The 22,978-nt window shown below is 45.1% G+C and overlaps 1 protein-coding gene across 1 annotated transcript; it reads right to left on the bottom strand.

Annotated features, from left to right (window-relative positions):
• Positions 1–9,641: 9,641 nt before the first annotated feature.
• RPL36A (ribosomal protein L36a) lies at positions 9,642–20,041 on the bottom strand. Its single transcript, XM_069613035.1, has 5 exons — positions 19,897–20,041; positions 11,614–11,719; positions 11,343–11,410; positions 10,231–10,353; positions 9,642–9,704 (listed from the first exon to the last, which is right to left on the bottom strand). The coding sequence occupies exons 1-5, from the start codon at positions 20,017–20,019 to the stop codon at positions 9,684–9,686; spliced, it is 441 nt and encodes a 146-aa protein (XP_069469136.1). The 5' UTR covers positions 20,020–20,041; the 3' UTR covers positions 9,642–9,683.
• Positions 20,042–22,978: the final 2,937 nt, after the last annotated feature.

The following is a 22,978-nucleotide window of genomic DNA, read 5'->3' as shown; positions in this document are numbered from 1 at the left end:
CTTAACACGATTTTTTTTACCAGTTCTCCTGAGTGGGAACCACATATACTCAGTCTTTTGCTCTACCTTGCGGGAACCTTTTTCAACCCGTTCTCCACTTAAGGCATCTGCAATGGATTATTGCAGACAGCACTTTCTGTGCAGTGTTGCTAGGAGCTCCTTTAGCTGCTCTTTGTCCCCGTGATGGACAGGGGGTTTACTTTTTATCTTAACAGTCTTTTTGTGGAATCAACACACCCCACCTTATGTGGAGTGCATGCCTGAAAGGAGAGCGGAAGATGTGACCAAAACTCCTGTGGTGTTTGTCCTTCAGTGGGTCTGCCTGGATCCAGTTCAAACTGGGATGCTGACTGTCCAACCACCTACAAGGCTTGAATGGTGAACCTTGGTATTTTTTCTGCATAAAAGGCTAGGGTCCTGGAGCAGGAGAGTCGACCAATGGAAAGAATCCAAAGGACATCTGCATCCACCTCCAGCGCGTGCCAAGTCAAGGATGGTGCTCCAACTGCCTCTTCTGCTCGACAGGGAAGATCCAGACTTCCTCTGGTGGGCCTAAACAGTCTCAAGGCTAACTGTATTTTGAGCCGCCCCTAAAAGAGCTGCTCCTGGGCTGCCATCTCCCAATGCCATGGGACCTGTATCATTTTTGTACTATCTTGTGAAGTGTGGTTTCATCTAGAACCTTGTGGTAATTCTTTGGGGCCTACAGTGTTTTTTCCCCACTCCTAGATGTCTTCTCAAACAACTCAGACCGAGAAATGAAGGGAAGTCTGCCGTGTGACAACCATTGCTGAACTGAAGCCCGTGTCGTGTCCAAACAAACTAGTATCAGGCCTCTACCGTAGCAGGCTCTCCCACCCCGCCATAATCCGATTTGGGGGTCCTCAGAATCAGATGCTTTAACAGTATCCCGGGACAGCCTCTGCCCATCGGCTAAAGACTCGAAGGCAAAGGGCAGCTCCAGACCAGGTTTGCCTGGGAAGCCTGTAGTGCAGCTCTCAGCCAGCAGTGACTGACAAGGTAAGTGAGGTCAGGGTAGGGGGCACAGCCATTACTGCTCCCCACTAAACTGTCACACCAATTACCCAACACCTTGGGTAATTGGGTAACTGTACGTGGATCTAGTCAGATCCACGTACACAGTTGTATGTTAGTCATATCGGCATTTAGGCCAATTGTGTTAACCATACCTGGCATTTAGGCAAGCATTCCCAACACCAACCAAGCCCCCCCCCCCGCCTTCTATCCTGGAAACTCAAACCTAGGTGCTTACATTTTGGTGGCGTTTGAAAATTGGGCGTTTCTCACCATCCAGGAATTTAGGCATTCATCCCTCCATCAAGCACTGTCTTCCAGCTCTGGGTGCTCCACCACCTCTGCCGAGTTCAGCTCTAGCCTCTCACCAGCATTACAGCTATGCTCCAAGTGAAACTCCAGAACTGGATTGCTGCACAGTAAGGGGCCCCAACTAGGTGCTCCACCACCTCCACTGCGGTTAGAATCTATGGATTGCTAGGGGTAGCTAGCAGATGTAGAAAGTTAGCCACAAATCCTCAATGTCTAATACCATACAGCAAAGGTTAGTTAAGGCCACCTAAGGGGCGCACTCAAGAACCACCCCACCTCTGTCCTGTTGGATCCCCGCAACCCAATCTGAGAGCCAACAGAAGACCCCAAGACCCCCATCGTGCCCTCTGACAAACACTAAAACAGGAAAGAAACCAGAAAAAAAACTTTAAAAAAAACAGTAAAGAGTTGCATATGGCCGACAGCCTCTGTGACCCAAACCCAACAAACTCCAAACTAGAGGGCTTTGAAGGACCAGAATGCGCCACGACGGAACGGGGCAATGCAAGAGAAAAGTGGGAGAAAATCAAATGGAACCACAACATGCCAACAAGCCTACTAATGGAGACAGCAACGGAACACACCCATAAGTGTGACAGAAAATAGAACAAACGCAAGACAAAAATCTTTATACCCAACACCTTGCAACAAACCACCCACCAGAGCAACTCAACCACCAACAAGGCCAGACACTCCAGCAAGATACCAGGACTGCACAGGGAGAGCAGAAACATCTGTACAGATGTAAAGGGAAACCGTCACTCCGTATATCACCAAATCTCTAGCGCACCAGCAACAAGTTACAGAAGCCAGTATCTCAATACAAAACCTAGCCGATCTAGTCAATGACGAAACCGACCCTACTGAACACTCGCATCCTGTGAGTAACAAGGCAACTCCAACAACCTGTGCACCCCAGGTGGCAATTGGAGCAGACTGACTGCTAACCAATCACAGCCACATGAACTGGCATCAATCACAGCCACATGAACTGACAAAAGATGCCAAGTACAAGAGTGTGCACCCCAACAACAAAGCGCCATCAATGGAGGCAAGGTGTGTATAATATAGCAACACACTGGCTGCAGGCATGGCTATCCACACACAGGTTTACAGCAAGGACAACATCTGGTCATGCTGCTCACGTAATTCCTGCACCTCGACACCCGACAGCAGAACGCAGGGCAGACCTATGACAAATTTAGGCACATTTAACACTGATCTCTAGCAGACACCACCCCACTCAGCATCCATCCACAGGCCTAACCAAATGGGTTGCTTTCTCTTCCGGAGCCTGGTCAGCCCTCCCAAGCCTTTTTGGGCCAGATGCACACATCCCAATCGCATTTCTTCGCCAACACTCTGGACTTTGTTCCTCTGAGGGCATTTTAACATTGAAAAATAGAATGGTAAATTGGCGCTATACAAATGAAATACAATGCTAGTGCATCTTTATGCTCTTGGCATGGCCACCCACACATTTGCAATCATATGCTACTTGAAGACATTGCACAACACCCGCCATCAGAATGCAGCCAGGTCCCATGACAAAATTCGGTATAGCTGCACGCCAGTCTCCTGGACTCTCAACCTCAGCACCCATCCACAAGTCAGCTCCACATGGGTTGCCATCAGGTACTTTGCCACCCCCAACTTCGTAGTGACCAAATGCACACAAGCATTCACCTCTGACGAACCTACCATACAACAGACCACAGTCCCGCAAGGATGTTCGCCTACAGTGCTCATAGGCCATGCCAATGGGAATAGGTGCCATCAACGCCAGATTACATTCAAATCAATTAATGCCTTGACCTTGTGCAGTCTTTGTATTAAGATTAAACTAAGGATGTTCAGGTCTAGAATACCAGTCTTACCTGTGTATGTTTGGGTCTCAGTATTTATTCTGACCTTGGTTTAGGCCTTTGCCCCGAGTTGGGAAGCTTCGCCAAGCCAAGACAGGCTAAAGTGATGAAGACCTTTTAACCAACATGCTAAACTGCTTTGTTTTACCCAAGTGGCAGGTCATGTTTTCGGAGCTCCCTTTAATAGAGGCCCTAGAAACCGGTATAGGCTGTTTATACTTTAAGAAAATCAGAAGAGAAAACAGATTCAGCAACAGAAGGCAGCAGCCAAGTTCTTATTTGATCTTGCCATCTTATTAGACATTTACAGAATTAAAATCAGGAGATACATTTTACCAATGCTGTGTACTTGGGTTGAAGAGAAGTCAATGTTTAAATGGAACCGTTTCCATGCAGCACCAGAGAGCAAATGTGAGTGACTAGCACGGTGACAGTGCCATCTAGAGGGTGTCCTCTGTTACTGCAAGCTAGCAGTAAAAAATAAAAAGTTTAACTTTAGACATTTTTCAGGATGAGAGGTTAGCATGGTATTAGGAATGCAACCAGAAACTAATCTATACATTTGTATTATTTTTTGACCAAAGGCAGAGACTCAGGATTTGGTGCAGTTATAAAGAAGCATGTGTGAGCAACAAACACGTTAACTACTATTGAAGGCTGATGGAAGCAAAGAAACCAACTTTTGTAAACCTTTACTTTTAGGAGTGATCAGACAACTAATACATTTAACAAGTTATAACTTTGAAATTCCTCTGGATACAGTAGAGGGAAATTCAGGTAAAATTAGTAAGGCACCAGGGAATGAACTAAGGGGAAAAGGTATTTGGGATGTATAAACTAACCAGTAAGATATCCTGGAATCTAAACCGTTCATTTTATTCACTTCTCCTTGGGGATGTTCTGGGGTTTAGCAGTTCCCGAAGACATTTTGTGATAACACCTATCCAGAAGCAACTGGAATCCCTAGAGGGTCCCATGTAGTGGAACTATGTTAAAATTAGAAGGTAACACAGGAAAGGATGTCAGCATTCAGGAGTGAATCATCTCAGCAAGGGTAGGTCTGTCAGTTAAGCAAGTTGGAGCAGCCAGTCCCCGTTGGACAAGTTGCTACTTAGGCCACCTACTGATTGAAAAAAACAAACAAATATGGGACAAGAATCATGAATATCTTGCGAGAAATTTAGTGTAAACAATTGAACTTTGCGGCGTCCAGAGCTAGTGTGCAAAAAAATTCCTTGTAAGAAACAAGGCAGGTAGAGTGGGTTTAGACAGTCAGGGGCACAGACAAGAACTGAAGCAAGCATGTTAAGGGAGCTGCAGGAACTCCAGAAATGCCCATCAGCAAGAGGCATTGCATTAATGAATTGATCTGGGGCGTGAATTTGTAATACTCGGGGCAGAGAAATTAGTAACACCAGATTGGTCGGCTAATTGAGGGAGAAATGGGCCGTGTGTTGGCAGGTTATGGAGGGAAAGTACAGAATGGACTAATGAAACCAGCAGGGGTGAGGATTGTTCATGTTGGGAAAAGATAAAAATGCCAAACAGTAGGACTGCGACTTCATTGGGAATAAAGGTCAAGCTCATGGAAAATGCTCAAGGTGCCAGTAGATTTCTTATGGGACTGGTGCAAGAGGTTGAACAAGGTGTGCTAAATAAGAATGAGGGGGGCACTTGCACACGCTTTTTGATCACAAGGAGCCAACACATGTGCTAGAGGGCAGCGATTCACATGTCCAAGGTAAAATAGGATGTAGCAGACTGGCATTCGGCATTTGTGTCAGTGGGTTGGAGTGAGAAAATGGGGTAGCAATGGTTATGGTGGGCGAGTCGAGCAGCCAGATTAGTTGTGAACAGAAGACAGGCTATGCAGGGGGCAAGAGGTCATAAGGACCCCAAGTGAAGGGGTCGGAAGATATGCAAGAGCATGGTGTGGGCAGGGTGCACAGGCATTACTGTACTCCACCAAAACCCCACCATCATACATATCTGCATTTAGCCAAAATATTTAATTGGGCTGCATTCTACATCTGGCCTAATTGCATGGGTTGGCTTTTTCGCACTTAGCCCACTTGTGCAAGTTAACCATATTGTGCATCGCCTGCTTGTATAGGTTATTCATATGCTCCCTGAGATGGCATTGTTATCTGCATTGTGATAGGTTCTGCTCCCAGAGATGGTTTGTTGATAGGAAATGTGTTGCTTTACAGCACCCAACACAAAACCAACCCATGCATTCACACCACAACAGCTAGCAACCAAAATGAATGCACCAACTCAATGACCAGTTTCTCTGAACTAAAGCTGCCAACACCACAAAGCTCTTCTGTCTCAATGCGGCTAACAATTCCATTGCAGAACTGCCAGAGCACCAAGAGACCATGCAAGTGGCAACAGTGCATGGTACAAGACCATGTAACATAACAGGAACATGAACACCCTGGTTAGATTAGGCAAACCATTTGTTAATAGGACAAGCACAGGGCTAGAATGCAGGGTCAGCTACACCCAAGAGAAACTTATTGCACAGCATCCCCCAGGAGCCAATCAGGATGTTGATGCAACCCTTTATGTACTATAGTTGGTGTGAAAGACTTGAAATCCTGGCATCCTTCCTGACAGTTTTCAATAGATCCCACCCGGTTACCTCCCAAGTACTGTAATGGTTCAATGTACAGGATCTCATTCAGGGACATGAGTTTTGAGATTGCCAAATAAACATCTTATCAAGCACATTTTGCACTGGTTCATTAAACAGCTGAAAGGTAGGTTAATATTAAACCGTAGCCCAATATATACTGCAAAGCTAGCTATGTAATCTCATCCCTCAGTGTACATCACATTTAAATTGTAGTTCCAACGACTTGCCCAGCTCTACTATTGGTCACAAGCTAATCAGTTGATCACTTGTATCCACACTAGATTCTTTCTGAAGCTGCATTTATGCAATAGCAGATTATGGCTTGGATGTCATTCTTCCAAGCTTTGTCCCTGATGCAGTGACCCGTCAAAGCCAAAATTCCAGCTTTCTCCCCCACCGTCAGATTTTGTAAAAGGTATTTCATTTTAAGGATGCCTTTTCAGATTTTTTTTAATGTAGATCAACTAGATTCCCTCAGAAAATGCAGTTTTGGTCACCTTATCAATACCTCCCACTATACAAATATCCAAATTTATTAAAACTAGCTGTTCCTGGCGTAACTCTAGGAAATCAAGGTCAATCAGTCTGCAAGGCAAAGTGAAACAATGTCCTCCTTAATATCAGGCCAATCGCTTCCACTAAGGAAGCATTTGTCCTACAGCATTTCACTCTTGACTGAAATGCTGTTCATTGACACTGGAACTGCCGTGCCGTGTGAAGAGAAGCGGTGGTGGAAAGTAAACCTAATCATATGTTATATCCATGGCCAGATGCAACCTCTTAAAGAAACAGATCAGAATTCTCATTACTACTGTCCTAGCAACGCTTTTCTAGGTACAATGGAAAAACGTATAGTAGTTCCACTTGCCTGGAAACAGTCTGCTCATTCTCTACACTCTGGCTTCCATAGTGCCTCTTAAGAGACAACTAGCATATGGTTGGACAGCAGGTACATGTTCGATGACAGATGCTTAACTGTCTTGCTTCAAAGCCTCTTAACCCATTAGCCATGCAGGTCTAACAGCTTACCCATGCACAAGAGTTTGCTCTGAAAGGAGAAGCAGAGCCGTATAATACAATCGTTTGTGCAAGTGGGACCAGCCACGGATGTAATGTGAACCCTTGATTAACATCTACAGAGGGCCAGCAAGTGACCTGGTGGAAAGCATGGGTATCACCAATATGCTTCCACCACTCAGAGCCATGGTCTGCTTGTGCTACATCTTCATATTCCCCCCAACTAGTGGTGTACTGGGACGATATATTGACCATAAACCGACCATGCAAGAAAGCACCACCAGAATTCAATTTTTAGATCTTGAACTTTATGTTGAAGATAACGCCATCCAAACAACGCTCTATGTCAAACCAACAAGCTGGTAACAGTATCCTACATACGGACAGCAACCATCCCCAGCAAATTAACATTCCATTTGGAGAATCAGAATCAAAAGAAACTGCACATCAGAATTCACTAAACAATCCAAATTCAGAACAAGGCTACAAAAAACTGCTTAAAAAAGCTCGCCAGAAAACATTTAGATCAAGATCGGAACTTCAGAAGACATTACCATTCAAGAACCCAAAACAAGCCTTCCAAGATTCATAACCACCTACAACAGTGAATCTCAAAAACTGAAAAATACTCTCCAAGCATTGGAATATCCTCACAGCAGATGAAGATCTTTTACACCACTTATCAGATCAACCTAATCTCACTTTCAGGAGAGCTCCTAATCTAAACATACTTTGCCCCTCATTTTCAATACCACAAAGAACCAGGTCTCCAAATATGGAAACAAGTCAAACTACAAGAAAATTTTAAATGTGGCACTTGCAATACGGCAAAAAATCCTTCAAACTGCCCAAAGGCAAATGTCATTCGAGACTTCATCAATTGCAATACCAAATTTTTAGTCTATGGCATCTGCCATAAAGTCTATATAGGCAGCACCATCAGAAAACTAAAAACAGAATATTGGTACACATGCGCCATGTAAGGAATAAAGATATGACCTTGCCATTAGCCCATCATTTCTTTACCACTCACCCGCAAGAACCAATTGAGACAAATTCTTTGGGATACAAACCCCCTCACCCCCTCCCAGCGGAAGGCAATTGGGAACGCCTACTCGTCAAGAGGACAAATGGATTTGCCGAATGGACTGCTGCCACTATGGCCTCAATTCAGACAATGAGATGGTTCATTTTCTTTAATAAACTTAATTTAAACTCAAAAATGATTAACCGCATTACCTTTACAAAACCTGCTTATTTTTAGATGCCACTGCTGGCTATACGACCAATTAAGCATACAAAAAAAAAAATCACATCAACTATATGCCAATAAGGAAACCTTACTCTTCCAACTAAACATGGGCGGGATTCATATCACACTAATTGCAATACCTTGAGCGGTTTCAGTAATATGCTCGCACCATTTCTTGCCAAGTAAATGAAAATTTCAAATAAACTTAAAAACATGGGACTATCCAACAAACACAGCACCACTATAATCCTCAAAAGCATTACTGCATTGTCCTATTGGACCTGTCACAATCTAGTACACCTCAACCCAATCCAAAATGGCGTCAGCTACAACACAACCCTGCGCATGTAATCATGCAATGTACCATGTCATCACGCCATTTAAATTAGTTTAGCGCAGAAGGACAATGGCATCAACAAATAACCTGAAAAGGTCTCTGCTATCACACCGGCGTTGACTCTTGTTTCTCAATTTTCGAACAATCAAGGTAAGCGGGGATTTTCCCCATTTGTATACCCTCAGGCCAAAGCACAATACCGCTCACCACGAAACTAACTATGGCTATATGCGTTGTCATCCTTTAACTAGATACCCATACCTAAAGCATGCGAAATGCGCACAATTGCATCAATATTTAGCACTATGAAACAGTCACTTCAGAAACTTCACCCCCATTAAAATTTAAGACAAGACTGAATTTTCATGTACTTTAAAAAGACTAAAGCACAAGACAATCCATTACCAAGAACTATATAGGCACATTTTGTAACCTCCGTTAGAATGAATAGCTCCATATATCAAGTGAGCCACATTACCAAATACCATGAGTCTGGTGCAGCACCGCCGTAAGGGCAGTAATACTCAATGTAGCTCTGGGTTATGGTCCCCCTTTTTTGCCAAGTCTCCTACTCTAATCTCAAAACCACCGAGAACCTTAACCTGTGATAAAGCAAACGTACAGAGTTCTATTAACCTCCCTTAGCCAATCCAGGAAGCCATATCAATGTTATTGTTCAGCCTCCCCCCGCCCCCTAGTCATAAGACAATCCTTTAGCAGAGCCTATATACTTGTCAAACCAAAGTTTAACTGACCAGTCTATTCATTTTTTTCTTTTCCCAATCAGAAACCAACTGATCTGGTACCACAAACCAAGTAAATCTGACAATCAGAATCGAGTTCAATAGAATATAAAAACAAGTACCCTCCCAAGGAACCAAAAAAAAAAGCCATTGGAGAAACATGTGTCGAGGGAACCAGCACATTAAGTAGAAATAGTTACCCAGGACAAAACTGGAGGGAACAAGCATGCTAAGAAGAAATTTGCTTATGTTATTCTGCTTACTAATTGCGATGCCATCTCTTTACTTGGTCTATTTTTCTAATCATCCCGTGGCTTTGTCGAGATTTGCGCTGCATCTATTTTTAAAATAAAATGCCCTCCAAGTGCCGTGTTTTTCCATGTCGGTTGAATTCAAACACTAACTCACCAGTCTTGAAAAATAAAGACCACCACACATGTTATGTTTAACTATTTTATTGCAGCTCAAAATAAAAGGTGACCTAGAACTGGATGACCTGGCCCTGAAAGGAAGAAAAAAAAAATGTTAAGTTGTGCACATGACCAGGAACCATATAAAAACATTTCTCCTACATCCGTGTAGCCTTTTGCACAGAATTCCCATGTTTAAAAGTTTTGACCTGGCCACCCCACCACCTGCGAGTTTAGCTTATGTAGTCAAAGACTGGGTTTGGGGAAAGGATAGTTGAACAGGCCATGCTACAATACCAAATAAATACAGCCCATCAGTAATTTTACCTAGCCACTAGCTTACTGGATTACCATTTTAACCCCCCCACCCCATGTATTAATATTGAGACCTGGGTGCTTTTGTTTAAATACCAACTACCAAACACCCAAGTAAATCACTCTTGTCAACTAGTTCACATGAGACTCCACCTAATTTGTTCTTTTAATAGCCCACAAAAGATAAACATCGAGATACTGAAATTCTTACTGAGTGGACCTAAAATATATTGCATAACTACTACAGTTAACTATCAATGTTTAAATACAGGTATAAAAGCGTGCATTAGCCAACAAGCATACCTTTCTCTTCTTATCTCCTCCCAATTCAAAGTGTTTGCATCGTTTGATAGCCAACATCCTCTTGGACCTGCAATTTGACTCGACACACTCCAATCTCAGCACAATCTTTTTTGTGGTCTTCGCCTATAAAACAAATAAAGCTCAATTGTGTACACAAAGAAATGCATTGGTATAACAAACGGGTCTTTAAGGCAATGTCATTCTCAACCCTGTTCACCATGATCCATTGCAACCCATGCTATGCACCAGGGATGGCAGGGGAACTTCACATGTAAGCTAGCAGGCTGTGTATGATCAGAGACCCATTTCAGGGCGAAGAGTTGAAATCCTTTTAGGTTTGTCAAGAGTTTAGGTTAACAGAGGGATAGATTCTGGTATTGGCATAGTCCGCCCCAGGGATCAGGCAGCAAATAGGACCCTTTACTCCATTTGAAATCTTCGTGGTAGCTTAGCCCAGAACTAGGAAGCAGATTATGTTGCTGTATATGATTCTCACTGAAAACAAGCCAGATCAGCAGTGGCCCTAGATATCAGCTTGGAACAGACTAGAGAGCCATTCAAGAGCAATGGGAATTTGGAGGAATATCCAGAGGGTGACATGGACCATTCAGTTTAGGGAAATCGAGTAAAGTGATGTTAAGCTACAGAAAAGGTTTCCCCTGGTTGGACCCCAGTGTGCGGGGGGAGTGAAATGTGGTGTTTGCTGTTGCAGGTGGGGTTTTGGTCCACAGCGAGGAAGCTCCAAGCAAACAAGTGTACATGATGGGCCTCCCACCCCCCCGCTGCTAATTTGCGATTGCACAAAGGTGGAAATCTAAAGGGGGCCCATCCGAACATGACTATATAGAAGGTTTGGTGTCAGTGGCTGTGCAATGGGTCACTTAATCCAAATGGAATGGGCAAGGGGGTAGTCTTGGATTTCCTACAAGATGACTAACCTATTGGTCAGAAAAGTCAGGCTGTTGAACCTACAACAGGGGAAGAGTTATATGTGATAGTTGAGAGGTATCAGAAGTGTTCATGCTCTGGACTTGAGCGGGGTGGTTAGGGGTTTGCGTTTATGTATTTGAAATGCCAATAAAAAACAACGAGTGTTAATACTACACACTTACCTTTTTGCGGAAAATTGGCTTGGTCTGGCCACCATAACCACTCTGCTTACGATCGTATCGTCTCTTTCCTAAAGAAAAGGCACTATAAGTACAAGAAACCAAGGGTGCGTTTTCTCTCCCCACATCCAAGTCATTGAAGTTATACAAGTCTGAAAATGCATCTTTTACTTTAAGCCCAATAGAATGCTAAACAAAATATGAAATCTGAAAAGGTCACCACAAGACTTGAAAGCAATCCAAATTCCACAACTGAAATAGGTTAATGGCTTACCCTGTGCATACAAAGAATCCTTTCCCTTCTTGTACTGAGTTACTTTATGTGGCTGGTGCTTGCCACACTTCTTGCAGTAAGTCCTGCGAGTTTTGGGGACGTTCACCTATAAAGATAGTATAACAGTTTCAGGGAATGTCACATTTTATACAAAACGACAGTACAATAGGCAATAACAGTGCCACATTGGTAGTTCAGCATAAACAGTAGAGTAACACTAACACGTAAACTTGTTACGAGCAGACAAGCCAGTTTACAATATGTCTTGACTTAGGCAGGAGGTGGTTCTTGTGAGCATCTAGTCTCGGTGTTTAGAAGGTGATGAGATGCAATACCTTCATACACTCATGCCAACATGTAGGACTGACTCGGGTTCAGCAGGTCAATAAGCAAAATTAACATTGGATCAAATGTTTAAATTGTGGAACAACCTAACCTACACCGAAAACATGGTGACATGGACCCCTAAACAGTTTGTGCTCACCCATAGCGCCCACCCCCTCATTTTCACCTACACAGAAACTAGCTCAGCATTAACAAACATTTGTATTATGGAGCAAATGATTTTAACTCTCTCCATTATCTAAAAAGTTTCTTCTTTGCAAATGCAAAGGCTGGTTGTGTTGGAGGGTACCAGGAATGACCCGCACTCCCATGAACACGACAGGCAGAAGAGCCAGGAACGCTCGAAATCACTCATCCCTTTTCAGACAAACACCAACGCTCGAAATCACTCATCCTTTTTCAGACAAACACCCAAGTACATCACTGGCTGCCACATATGTAGAAGGTATCCCTCAGCCAGCCACGTCCATTGCAGATCCAGAGAACCCGAATGAGATTGTGGAACTAAAACTAATCATCGTTTAAACGCCAAGAAGCCACTGTGTGGAAGTCACTAGTGATACCACGACATAGCAGCGTTAGTCAGGAAGCCCACCCCCAGCCCTGTACCGCATTACACTAACAATCGCATACCCAGTTCGAGAGGTCAGATACATACATATGATCAAAGCTTTATTTTTCATTAGCCAAAAGCAGTAGCAAACTGCAAGGCAACAAGAGATCCTGAACTAGCTTGCAGATGCCAAGAGCAAATTGGAACTACAGGAGTATATATGGAGCCTGGTAGGACCAAGTATGACTAACTTGTAGATAACTTAGCACAGTAGGAGCATGTAGAAGAGGATACGCTAAATAAAATTACAGAAGGCCTCAAGCTACAGAACACAAGAGACGAGTAGCAGAATGGCTGCACGAAGCAAACACCGAGCTCACAGCCAAGGTCAGAGATAAAAACAGTCACATTCCAAACTCCATGACAAGGGACCAGCTACAGATATCGAATAAATTCTCATAAATGCAGACCCAAGTGCTCAATTTTGCGGCCCACAACCACGTGACGCAGCTAAACTAGACAATGGGCATTCTCACCTGTGGTAAGCCTAGCTGTACTCAATGATCCAGATGGAGTTAAATCAAGTGTTGCAATGTGGAAATGCACCCTCAGGCAAAATGGTCTCCACAACTCTGCAACAAATAGATATGTTCCTGGAGACGGGGCATCCATCTGACATGTGAGCCAGTAGAATAACCTCTAAAGGGGATAGCTTTAAGAGTCAGAACCAAGTAGTGTGGATGGGCCCTTCGCCAAAAACCTAGCGACATGTAGTATCAAAACTGGGATAAAAGCATGGAAAGTTGAGATGTACTGGAGAATCTTGTATTATCCATGTTGGTTTTTTGTAATAAAACACAGTCCTAACTTGCCCATGGCGGATTCCTTTTATTCTAGGGAAAAGGGTTGTTGGGCCCTTGGGAGTCGGATGAATCCCCAGACTGCCTCTGGCACACCTGGCATTTATCCCAACAGTGTCCTTTATGTCCTACGCCGCAATGTGATCCTGCCCTCTCCCTGATACAGCCACAAGGGGTTAAGGTAGTCCCCTGACCTGCTTCCTCCATCGGGGAGAAAGCCCAAAGAAAAAACACCGAAGTCCAGTTGGTCTCTAAAATAAAATTGGTGTGGGTAATTGTAATGCGTGAGTGACAGCGAGTGCATGAACTCAGTGTTCTGGCAGGAGCGGTGTATGATACGGGAGTGTGACTGCTTATGTGCACAGGTGTAATATGAATGTGTGAGTTAAGTGTTCTGATGGGTGCCATGTTACAAATCACTCACATGGCACCCATCAGAACACTTAAGATTCATATTAATTTAGTGATTAGGAGAAGCTAGCGTAGGCGTGACTGCATATGTGCATCTGCATTTATATACAGACACAAGCAGGCATGCACCATAAACACCACAACACTTAATTCACGTAGATGCACATTCATGTGTACATGCACAAGCCATCACCCCACGAGGCTTTCCTGCTAGGTTGTCCAACATACGGCCCTCTAAGCCATTTGATGTGGCCTGCGAGGCTGAAGAGTCTGGACCAGATTAATTTATTTCTTTCTGCAATGTCAGTCTTGTACTGCACCCGACCAACATTGCAGAAATAAAGAAATCATGGTTGTGGCAGAGGAGCAGGATGTGGGGGGACTGACTCCCTCTGGTGACCCCGCAAGGAGATGGCCTGTTGGGATCTTTACCTGCAGTCGGCCACAAGGGGGAACACTGCGAACATGGTTTGCTGAAAACGTACCCCATCCCCTTTCCTGGCCATGTGGAGACTGGGCATGGGGACCCTGCCCCTAAATGTCAGGTAAGCAGAGGCTGGCCGTACCTCTTACGGGGCATGTGGTGGTAGACCAGCCACGTGGAGTCTTGCATTACCGGGTGCTGGCCACATCTAGAGTTGGGAAATGTGGAGGTTCCCTAGTTGCCTCTGCCAGGTTTTACCTTCAAACCTTTTTGCCCCTTCACCAGCACTACAGGCCCAATGTGCTTCCAATGGCAGGCTTGAACAATTCTGTTCAGCCCAGGTCCATGAGGGGATGTCCAGCCAATAATGTTGGTCGTATACAGGTACCCAACCAACATGGCAGGAATAAATATATTAACCGAGTTGTGGCAGAAGTGGTATCACCATTAACACAAGTAATGAATGTATTAGAGATAAACTGGCTTATGTATTGGGCACGGCACATGCTTAGGCAGTACCAATCATGCTTTGTACAGGACAATGCTGGCCCAACAGCCACATACAATGTTCTTGTCTGCTGTTGGTGACATGGAATGTACATGTTCCCCTTTATGCAAACAAAGGGGGGTCTGGGAATCTCTCTACCAGCACGAACACAGCCCAATGACCTGTTCTTGGGTGAATAACCCCTGGGAGAGAATCTACCAAGTCTTTAGCTCACTGTCCTTTTCACACAGAAGACATTTCCCCGCATATCAGCCTTTGTCCTGCCTAGGGGCAGTCCAGTGCCGAAATGCTAGGCAATTCTCCTCTGAACAAGAGTACCATCAGTAACCCCATACACGTGTTTCAGCCTTGTTGGGCATCATCAGTGAGGTGAAACTGTTGCCTCTCTAAGAACAGTGAGCAAGGGGTCCACGTCTGGATTGCCCTGTTAACTTAGGGTGAAACCCAAAGTTAATGTATGCAAACAAAGGGGGGTCTGGGAATCTCTCTACCAGCACGAACACAGCCCAATGACCTGTTCTTGGGTGAATAATCCCTGGGAGAGAATCTACCAAGTCTTTAGCTCACTGTCCTTTTCACAGAGAAGAAATTTCCCCGCATATCAGCCTTTGTCCTGCCGAGGGGCAGTCCAGCGCCGATATGCTAGGCATGTTCCCCTTTATAACCGATCTATAAACTAACAGCTTTTGGGTCACTTTTCCTGCTGTAAAGTGCACTATTTCAGCCCCATATCTGGAAAAAAGGGGACCCTCAATATTCTTGCTTGGTCGCCCCCACCATTTCGGAAAATTAACACTGGAAGAAACCACAAGAAACTAACCTTTGATCACTGCCCCTGAACCCAAAAGCTATCTGGGACTGCATGGCCATCACTGCCTGTGATGCTATTGTGTCAAAGGTCACACCATCGCTTTTAAATAGAGCTTTGGGTGAGGTTGTTGACTTTTTGGCTCACCGTCCCACCGGGTGACGGTTAATGCTTCGGCCCCACATTTAAAAAGGGTGGAGAAGCCTGCTTTAGGGGGACACGACTGCTTCTGTGCATGTCTATATGGAATCAGAACGTATTTATAGAATGCCCGAGTGGAGTGTTCTGGTGGGTATCATGTGAATGCTTGAGGCTGTACGGGTGTGTGACCATCTGTGCACATAAATGTGCTTACAGGCATGGAGGCAACAATTGTGCATGGCAATACCATGATAAGAAACATTCTTGCCGATTACACTGCAGAACATGCTTTTTTTCCACCGTGGTATTTATCTGCATCAGTGTCCCATCAGAGCACATTTTCATACACAAGCAATCATGCATTCAGCTCTCAATCATTCACACAACATTCATGCAGATACACGAGTGAATGAATGGCTGCATGCAGTTAGCAAGAACAGTTCCTTAATATGGGATGTTTTACTGGACATGATAAACTGAGCTTGATGAGCGCAGTTACGTGGCTAGTCGGCACAGCTAATCTAGCTACGATTTCTTAATGAGACATGACATTTTTACTGGGCATCATGGCTAATGCAAACAGTGTTCGTGTTTAGACTAGCAAGACATTACAGCCAATTTGTTGGCATGGCATTTTTTGATGGCAAGCCAGCAGTATCTTATGGCACTATGAGCAAGACAAGTATGTGCATATTCTTAAATTAGAATATATTGGTGCAAGTGTGTATGCAAATGTATCACTCATGGATTGATTTTTCCATGACCGATTGCAAACGGCCTGGCTTATTAGCCAATTTTCCACGTTTGTTGTATAGTGCACAATTTGTACCCCTTATTAAATTAAAAAAATCCCCCAAGGAGACAACCCCAACAAACATCCCATTTGATCGCTCACAAAGATTTGTAGGAAAACCAAGCACCTCTGAGTAAATAAAAGCAGTTCATTTATATGTTTGAATGTTTGTTCAGCGCTGGCCGCACACAGAGGTTCTTAGAGCGGCATACAAGTTTGAAAAGGTGGTATAGTATGTTCAGGACAGAAGATTACAATAGACAATAGGTAGCAGGGGCACAGCGAGTCAATGGCAACCAGAGCTTCCAGATTAGGCAATTTGCCGCACAACTGTGCAGGAAATTACAATTTTGCAGATTTTGTGCTAGTTTGAACAGAACCGCTTTGACAGTGTTTGTTCACACGTTGTAGAGGGAGCCCGCAACACAAAAATTGGTACTGAAGCACCACTTCATTTCCAAGCCCAAGCTTGCCAGTTTAAAGAGTGACGAAAAGCAAGACATTTGCTCCGTAGAGTAAGCCTTTTTAAAGTGATGGCCTGGCTGAGAGAGCGTTGCCCAGGCCAGATCACAAACACTTTCCCTCGCCATCAGCAAACCTTATGGGTGATGGCAGGGACATTTCAAACTGAAAAACCCATGTTATACCCAAGCAAGGGGAAAATCAGTGGTTGTTCGTGGAGAACTGGCTAAGTGCACGCTGGCTTTCAGGAAGCCCTTCTGAGCCTTTCGGTAGCCACAAGCGTTATGGGAAGAGTGTGCAGATGCAAAGTGCTGCGGCTAGACAGGAGCTGGGGAAAAATTGGTGTGGGAGGTCAGGGCCCGAGTATGCATAAGTGCCAAGACACTACTGATTCAGCAACTGCGGGATTAGAGCAGGGGAGGAAAAGGAGCTTCCAGAATTTGAGACGATACTGCTCATGGCGCAGGCTATCCCAAAGGAGGGAGCCAGCAGAGGAAAGCGCGACCCCCTGCCCTATGTTTAGCAACTAAAGAAAGTTGGTGCCAGAGGAGCAAAGTGTGTATAGAGGGAGAGTATTTTGTGAATTATAGTTGAAGATAGTGTGGTCCCCGGGCCCAGACAGCCTTGTGGATGATGCAGGGGGTCTGTGCAGAAACCGTGAGCCAGTGCAAGAGAGATGCTGTCCCTGAGCTTAAGGCCAAGGATAAATCTCGCTGCCCTATTCTGGATAAAATGGAGGGGCCGGAGAAGGAGGAAGCGGTTCTTGTCCATGTCCTGAGTGTGAGGGAGGAGTAGATCAAGGTTTCTGGCTTCAGTTGAAGGCACAGGGCTCAAGGAGGAAGGCAGAGTGAGGGGAAAAAGGAGGGAGCAGGAGTCCCAATGGGAAAGATCTCCCTTTTACAGGCGTTGAGGCAGAGATCATTGGAAGCACGGACTGGATGGCAGACGGGCAGTTAGGGCCAGGGAGTCTGAATGTCATCTGAATAACAGTTTGAAGGAGATGAGTGCAAGGTAGATGTTTAAGAGCTAGGGGGAAGAGTATAGAGCCCTGGGGAACACTAAAGGTGGAGATGGCAGTAGGAGAGAAAGGGCCCAAGATGACTTGGGAAGACCTGTCAGCGAGGAGAAAGGACAGCCAATCCAGTGCCCGTTCCAATATACCAAGTGTATTGGAGCTTTTGTAGGAGGATGGAACGGTAGTGCAGCGGAGAGATAAAGATTAAGGACAGCCGGGGAGTTCAGAAGAGTAGTTTGTGCCTCTGGATGCTCGGAATCCAGACTGATGGTCATGGAGACAACCAACAAGTTCAGTTGAGGCAAGGCCAAGCTTCTCCAGGAAGGTGGTGATGAGATAGCTGGCAGGGAAGGTAGGGTCAGAGGATTGTTTTTTCATGAGTGGGCGCACAAGGGAGTGCTTAAGGGGAGAGCCAGTGACAAGTGATGCGAGAGCAGGGGCAAGAGAGTCAATGTTATCCTTAATGGTCCTGGATAAGCAAGCTGAGACTTGTTTAGATGAGTCCTTCTTGGAGCTGACAACTCTTACTTTAGGTGTGACAGGAGAGGAAGTTAGGCGGGGTTGGCTAGTTCCCTGCAGATTTTGGAAAATTCTGCCGTTATTGGTAGCGCCGGAGACCTGTCCCTCCTAGAAGGGGATCAGCTGATAAGGTGGGTTGTTGGGGAGGATCAGCAGGGGCAAAAAGGGAGTTGTAGAAGTTGGGGGAGAAGGGGTAGGCAGTTTTGGGAGACTGGCTTGACGGGTGGGCAAGAGTGGGGTAGTTTGATATGGGGCTGAGCAGTTGAGAAGGGTGGCAGGTGGGGTGAAGGGAGCAGGACCGGTAAGGAGATAGGCGGCATGGGGCAGTCTGTAGCACTGTTTACAGGGGAAGGGCCAGGACAGTTGTGTGAGAAGCTGGGGCTGAGTAGTTAAGAGGAAGGGAGCAGGACTGGTAGATAAACGAGTTTGCCGGAAAAAGATTGGGACAGCTGTGCGCTGGAGGGGGGGGGGGATCAGTTAGGAGATATGTGGCATTGAATAGTGGGCCGTTGGCAAAGAATAGGGCTGGGGCAGGCAGTTCAGAAGGGGCATGCAAAACCCATTTTGACCACAAAATGTAGGCACATGCAAGTGTGTGATTGGGCTCGATTCAGATTACACGTGGGCCGTAAATGATTCGCCCTTTCTGGCAATACTGCTGGCAATGTTTTGCCTCGATCTGGTATGGTTTGCGTGGGGGCACGGGTTCTGTTGGTGAGCCGAGTGTGGAGACTGAACACAGCAAATGACCACCTCTTCCCCTTAGATACAGTGAAGAAATTGACTACGATTGAGAACTCAGCAAGCGGACGCGTTTCCACTTCCCATTAACAATTCTAGGGTACTTAAGTTGTAACCTAGTCGTAATAGCCATGATTCATACAGCGCGTGTCCAAATACCAAAACAGTCAGTGGAAGGAAGCATGCGAAACATGGAGCATCCCAGGAGGAATGGTAAGCACGCTGGGCTGTATACACGGCAGGTATGATTTTCATGACATAATGCCTGAAGTTACTGGCTGCACACCTGACTTAAGCAACGGGAATCACCCACGATAGCAAAAAGAACATGGGAAAACGACAAGCAATATAAACAGAGGGGGCATCTGGAAAACAGCCATAGCCACTAGGCACCGGACCCACTGCATACACATTAAAACATCTCTCTAGCGAACTCTGTGTTGAGTGGCAGACCACCACAACCCCGATGCCACCCCAGAACACTTCAACTTCACAGGGGATGTTAGCAGCGGTAACCGCGAAACAAAACACAGGCACAGGCTCCGGTCGCTGAATAATGGCTATCCCCGACGTATTAATTAATTGCTCCATAGGACAAGGACTCCAGCTCTCCAGGAGGAGTAGGCATTTGAGGTGGAAAGCACGGCTATCGAAGGATGGACTCGGATGAACTACGTTTTCACAGCAAGAGCATTAAACTTACCATCTTGCCAGCATCAACGGGCCTAAGAGGAAGGACATAGCCCGGAAGTAGTAGTATATATATACGTCGCTTGTGTGAACCGGATGTACAAACGTACGTAGAAATCATAGAGTGGGCAATCATATAGAGCAGCCCTAGACTAGACTCTATGTACACCCCGGGAAATACAACTGGATTCGAGGGAAGTTGAGCTACAATATAGTGCAATATAGTATTTACCTAGTGTAAAACATCTGGCCGTCGGGTTACCTGTAGATGCAACGGGGACGTTTCAGTAAAACGATTATTTCAATAAGTGTACACCCCTTTTGATTATGCGAACATGTTATTGTAATTAGATTGCAGACATACTAATGGAAGTTATATCATATTTATATTAGTTTCTGCGATTGCCTTAACTTGCTGACGTTCCCTTTGGCGTCAAAACGGAAGCGCCGTACGAAATGAGGCTAGCTAGGTCGTAAGGGAAAAACAAGCGGAATGCCCCTTCAAAACAAGCCGACTCCCAACCAAATAAGCATTGCCAGTGCCAATAGTTGTGGCGTTTACTGATGTTCTTTGCGTTTTGCATTTATAAGCACCAGGGCGCAATGAGGAGAGTGTGCACAGTTTCAAAGAACGATGCAATAGAATAAGAAGGGTAATAGAGCAATGGAGAAAGCCATCGAAAGAGGGTGCAATTGATGCTGAGCAAGAGAAAATATGTGCAAGAAAGCATACATGCCAACACATACTTGACAACATTATGTGACCAAAAAGATGTAGGATTTTTCCATAGCTCTCAACCATTTGTGTTGCAAAGGCAGGTGAAATCACCCGATTTTGTTTTTGGCGGGTGAGACGCCCATTGAAATGAATGGGAGTGCTGGAGGCTTGGCGGGTGAGTCAGCCTTTTACAAGGCGGATGACACCCGCCAAAAGCGTGTGAGTTGAGAGCTATGATTTTTCAAGTTTGAAAAATAATAATTCCCATAACAATGATGTCACAGGAAAATACAAAACATAAAAACAGCACAACATGGAAAGATGTTGAAATGTTAAAAATGTATAACTCTGAATGCTAACACCGAATTGTCAGCAGATGCTGTGTGATGGTGTTACACTCTGCCACTTGCTTTCACTGCTGGTTCACCTAAGAGTTGTACCGGCAAGAATGCAGGACAGAGTCACGCAGCTGTCAGGTCAGTGGATTGGTCTGACATAGCTCTCAACTCACACGCTTTTGGCGGGTGTCACCCGCCTTGTAAAGGGCTGACTCACCCGCCAAGCCTCCTGCACGCCCATTCATTCCAATGGGCCTCTCACCCGCCAAAAACAAAATCGGGTGATTTCACCCGCCTTTGCAAGACATATGGTTGAGAGCTATGCGTCTGAGTGCAATCAAAGTAATCACCTACCAGTTCACTGTTTGTTATAGACAGACTAATAAATGTGTTGCATGCTCTGTCCTGGAGCCTGCCTTAGAATCACATAAATTACTTGCCACTGTAAAAAGCAGTAGGATCTGTCACTGAAATCTGTAGGTGGTAGGGCTGCTTCAAAGGCAGTAGCCTAATGCCTAAATCTGTAGGGTTGGCAAATATGCCAACATTCTGAAACATCTGGGAGGGAGATTTCGTCTGAGAAATCGGGAGACAAACATTTTGCCATAGGAATGTATTAGGCGAATATTTATTTTAGTCGGGAGAACGTGAAAAATATTGCTATTTTTCATGGAAACTCAGGAGTCTCCAGCCTAAATCGGGAGTGTTGGCATGTTTCAACCCTCCTGATTTAGGCGGGAGACTCCCTATTATTTTATGAAAAAGTGGTCTATTTTTTACTGTCTCCTGCCTAAAATAAATATAACTCCAATGCAATCCTATGGGAAAAATACATTCTCTGATTGCTGTCGTGAAATCCCCCTCTCAGGGCCTGATGAATGTTGGCATGACTGTACATGCCAACATTCAGATGCACCTAAGAAGGAGTTTTGAGAGAGAAAATCGGGTGACCTTTGTTTTTCCCATAGGAATGTATTGGCACTGGAATTATCTTAGGCGGGTGTATTGCTCGCCAATAGTGCACGGACAGTAATTTATCACCAGTACAGTTGCAGAGCCAATACCTTGAACGCAGGGAGACGTATTGCTCTCCTCTGAAAAGTGCACGGAACTACCATAAATCACCAATACAATTATAGAGCAAATATTTCAACCCAAAAACAATAATTCACAGCCATGCACACTTAAGAAGATAATCAGCTCTTTACAGCTATTTATTCAAATCTTACAGGTACATGGAAATAACTCATACAACTAACATGGACATAGATCACAGAAAACATAAAGAAGTCAAAGAAAGAATACATCACCGTGGGCGTAACTTAACGAAACCTCATCTCGCCAGAAGCGGCTGAAAGACCCCGATAACAGCCAGGCCGAGAGCACAACAGCCCACAGGTATGTCGGACTGGAGCGTCCCCCCTCCGACTGAGGTCTTTGTGCTTGTCCCGTCTGACCGTTGAGGGGTTCCGCATATATGCCCTCCTCAACAAGGGGTGGCAACTTCTCGAACCTTCTGGCAATGCGCTTGCGCATTGATGGGTGACCGTTGGTTGCCAGCAGGGTCAACCGACAGTAACCTCAAGGAGCAAAGCGCTTCCCTCTCCTAAACGCCCCGGAAAACAATTCCATAACTCATCTCAAAACCTTGGCGCAGGCATAGCAAACCAAAACAAACCTTGTTATCGGTTACCAGCCGGCACCTGCGGATCTTAGCTTTCCCAGTGCCGTGTCCTTGGCTGGGAAGGCCTGCATTCCAAGCCCATCAGCGAATAATGTTGAACACATGTTGTTTCGCAAAGCAAGTGTAGCTTTCCACTGAGGCATGGATAAATATCCATTATGGCTCTGAGTGCCCCTAGAATGCACTGCGCACCAGCGCCATGTTTTAGCTCGAACACCACATGGAGGGAGACCAATTGGGAACTTGTGTTTAAGGGGGTCCGAGCCCGACGGAGGCAGACCCATGGTGAACAATAAACCAGAGAACTTGTGAATGTGAAAATCCTGATGGGAAAGGAACTTGGTACTTGTTTGTT

The sequence above is a fragment of the Ambystoma mexicanum genome, chromosome 5p (assembly GCF_040938575.1).
Source record: "Ambystoma mexicanum isolate Mex_15411 chromosome 5p, UKY_AmexF1_1, whole genome shotgun sequence".
Lineage (NCBI taxonomy): Eukaryota > Metazoa > Chordata > Amphibia > Caudata > Ambystomatidae > Ambystoma > Ambystoma mexicanum.
This window is presented reverse-complemented; position numbering and strand designations above follow the sequence as displayed.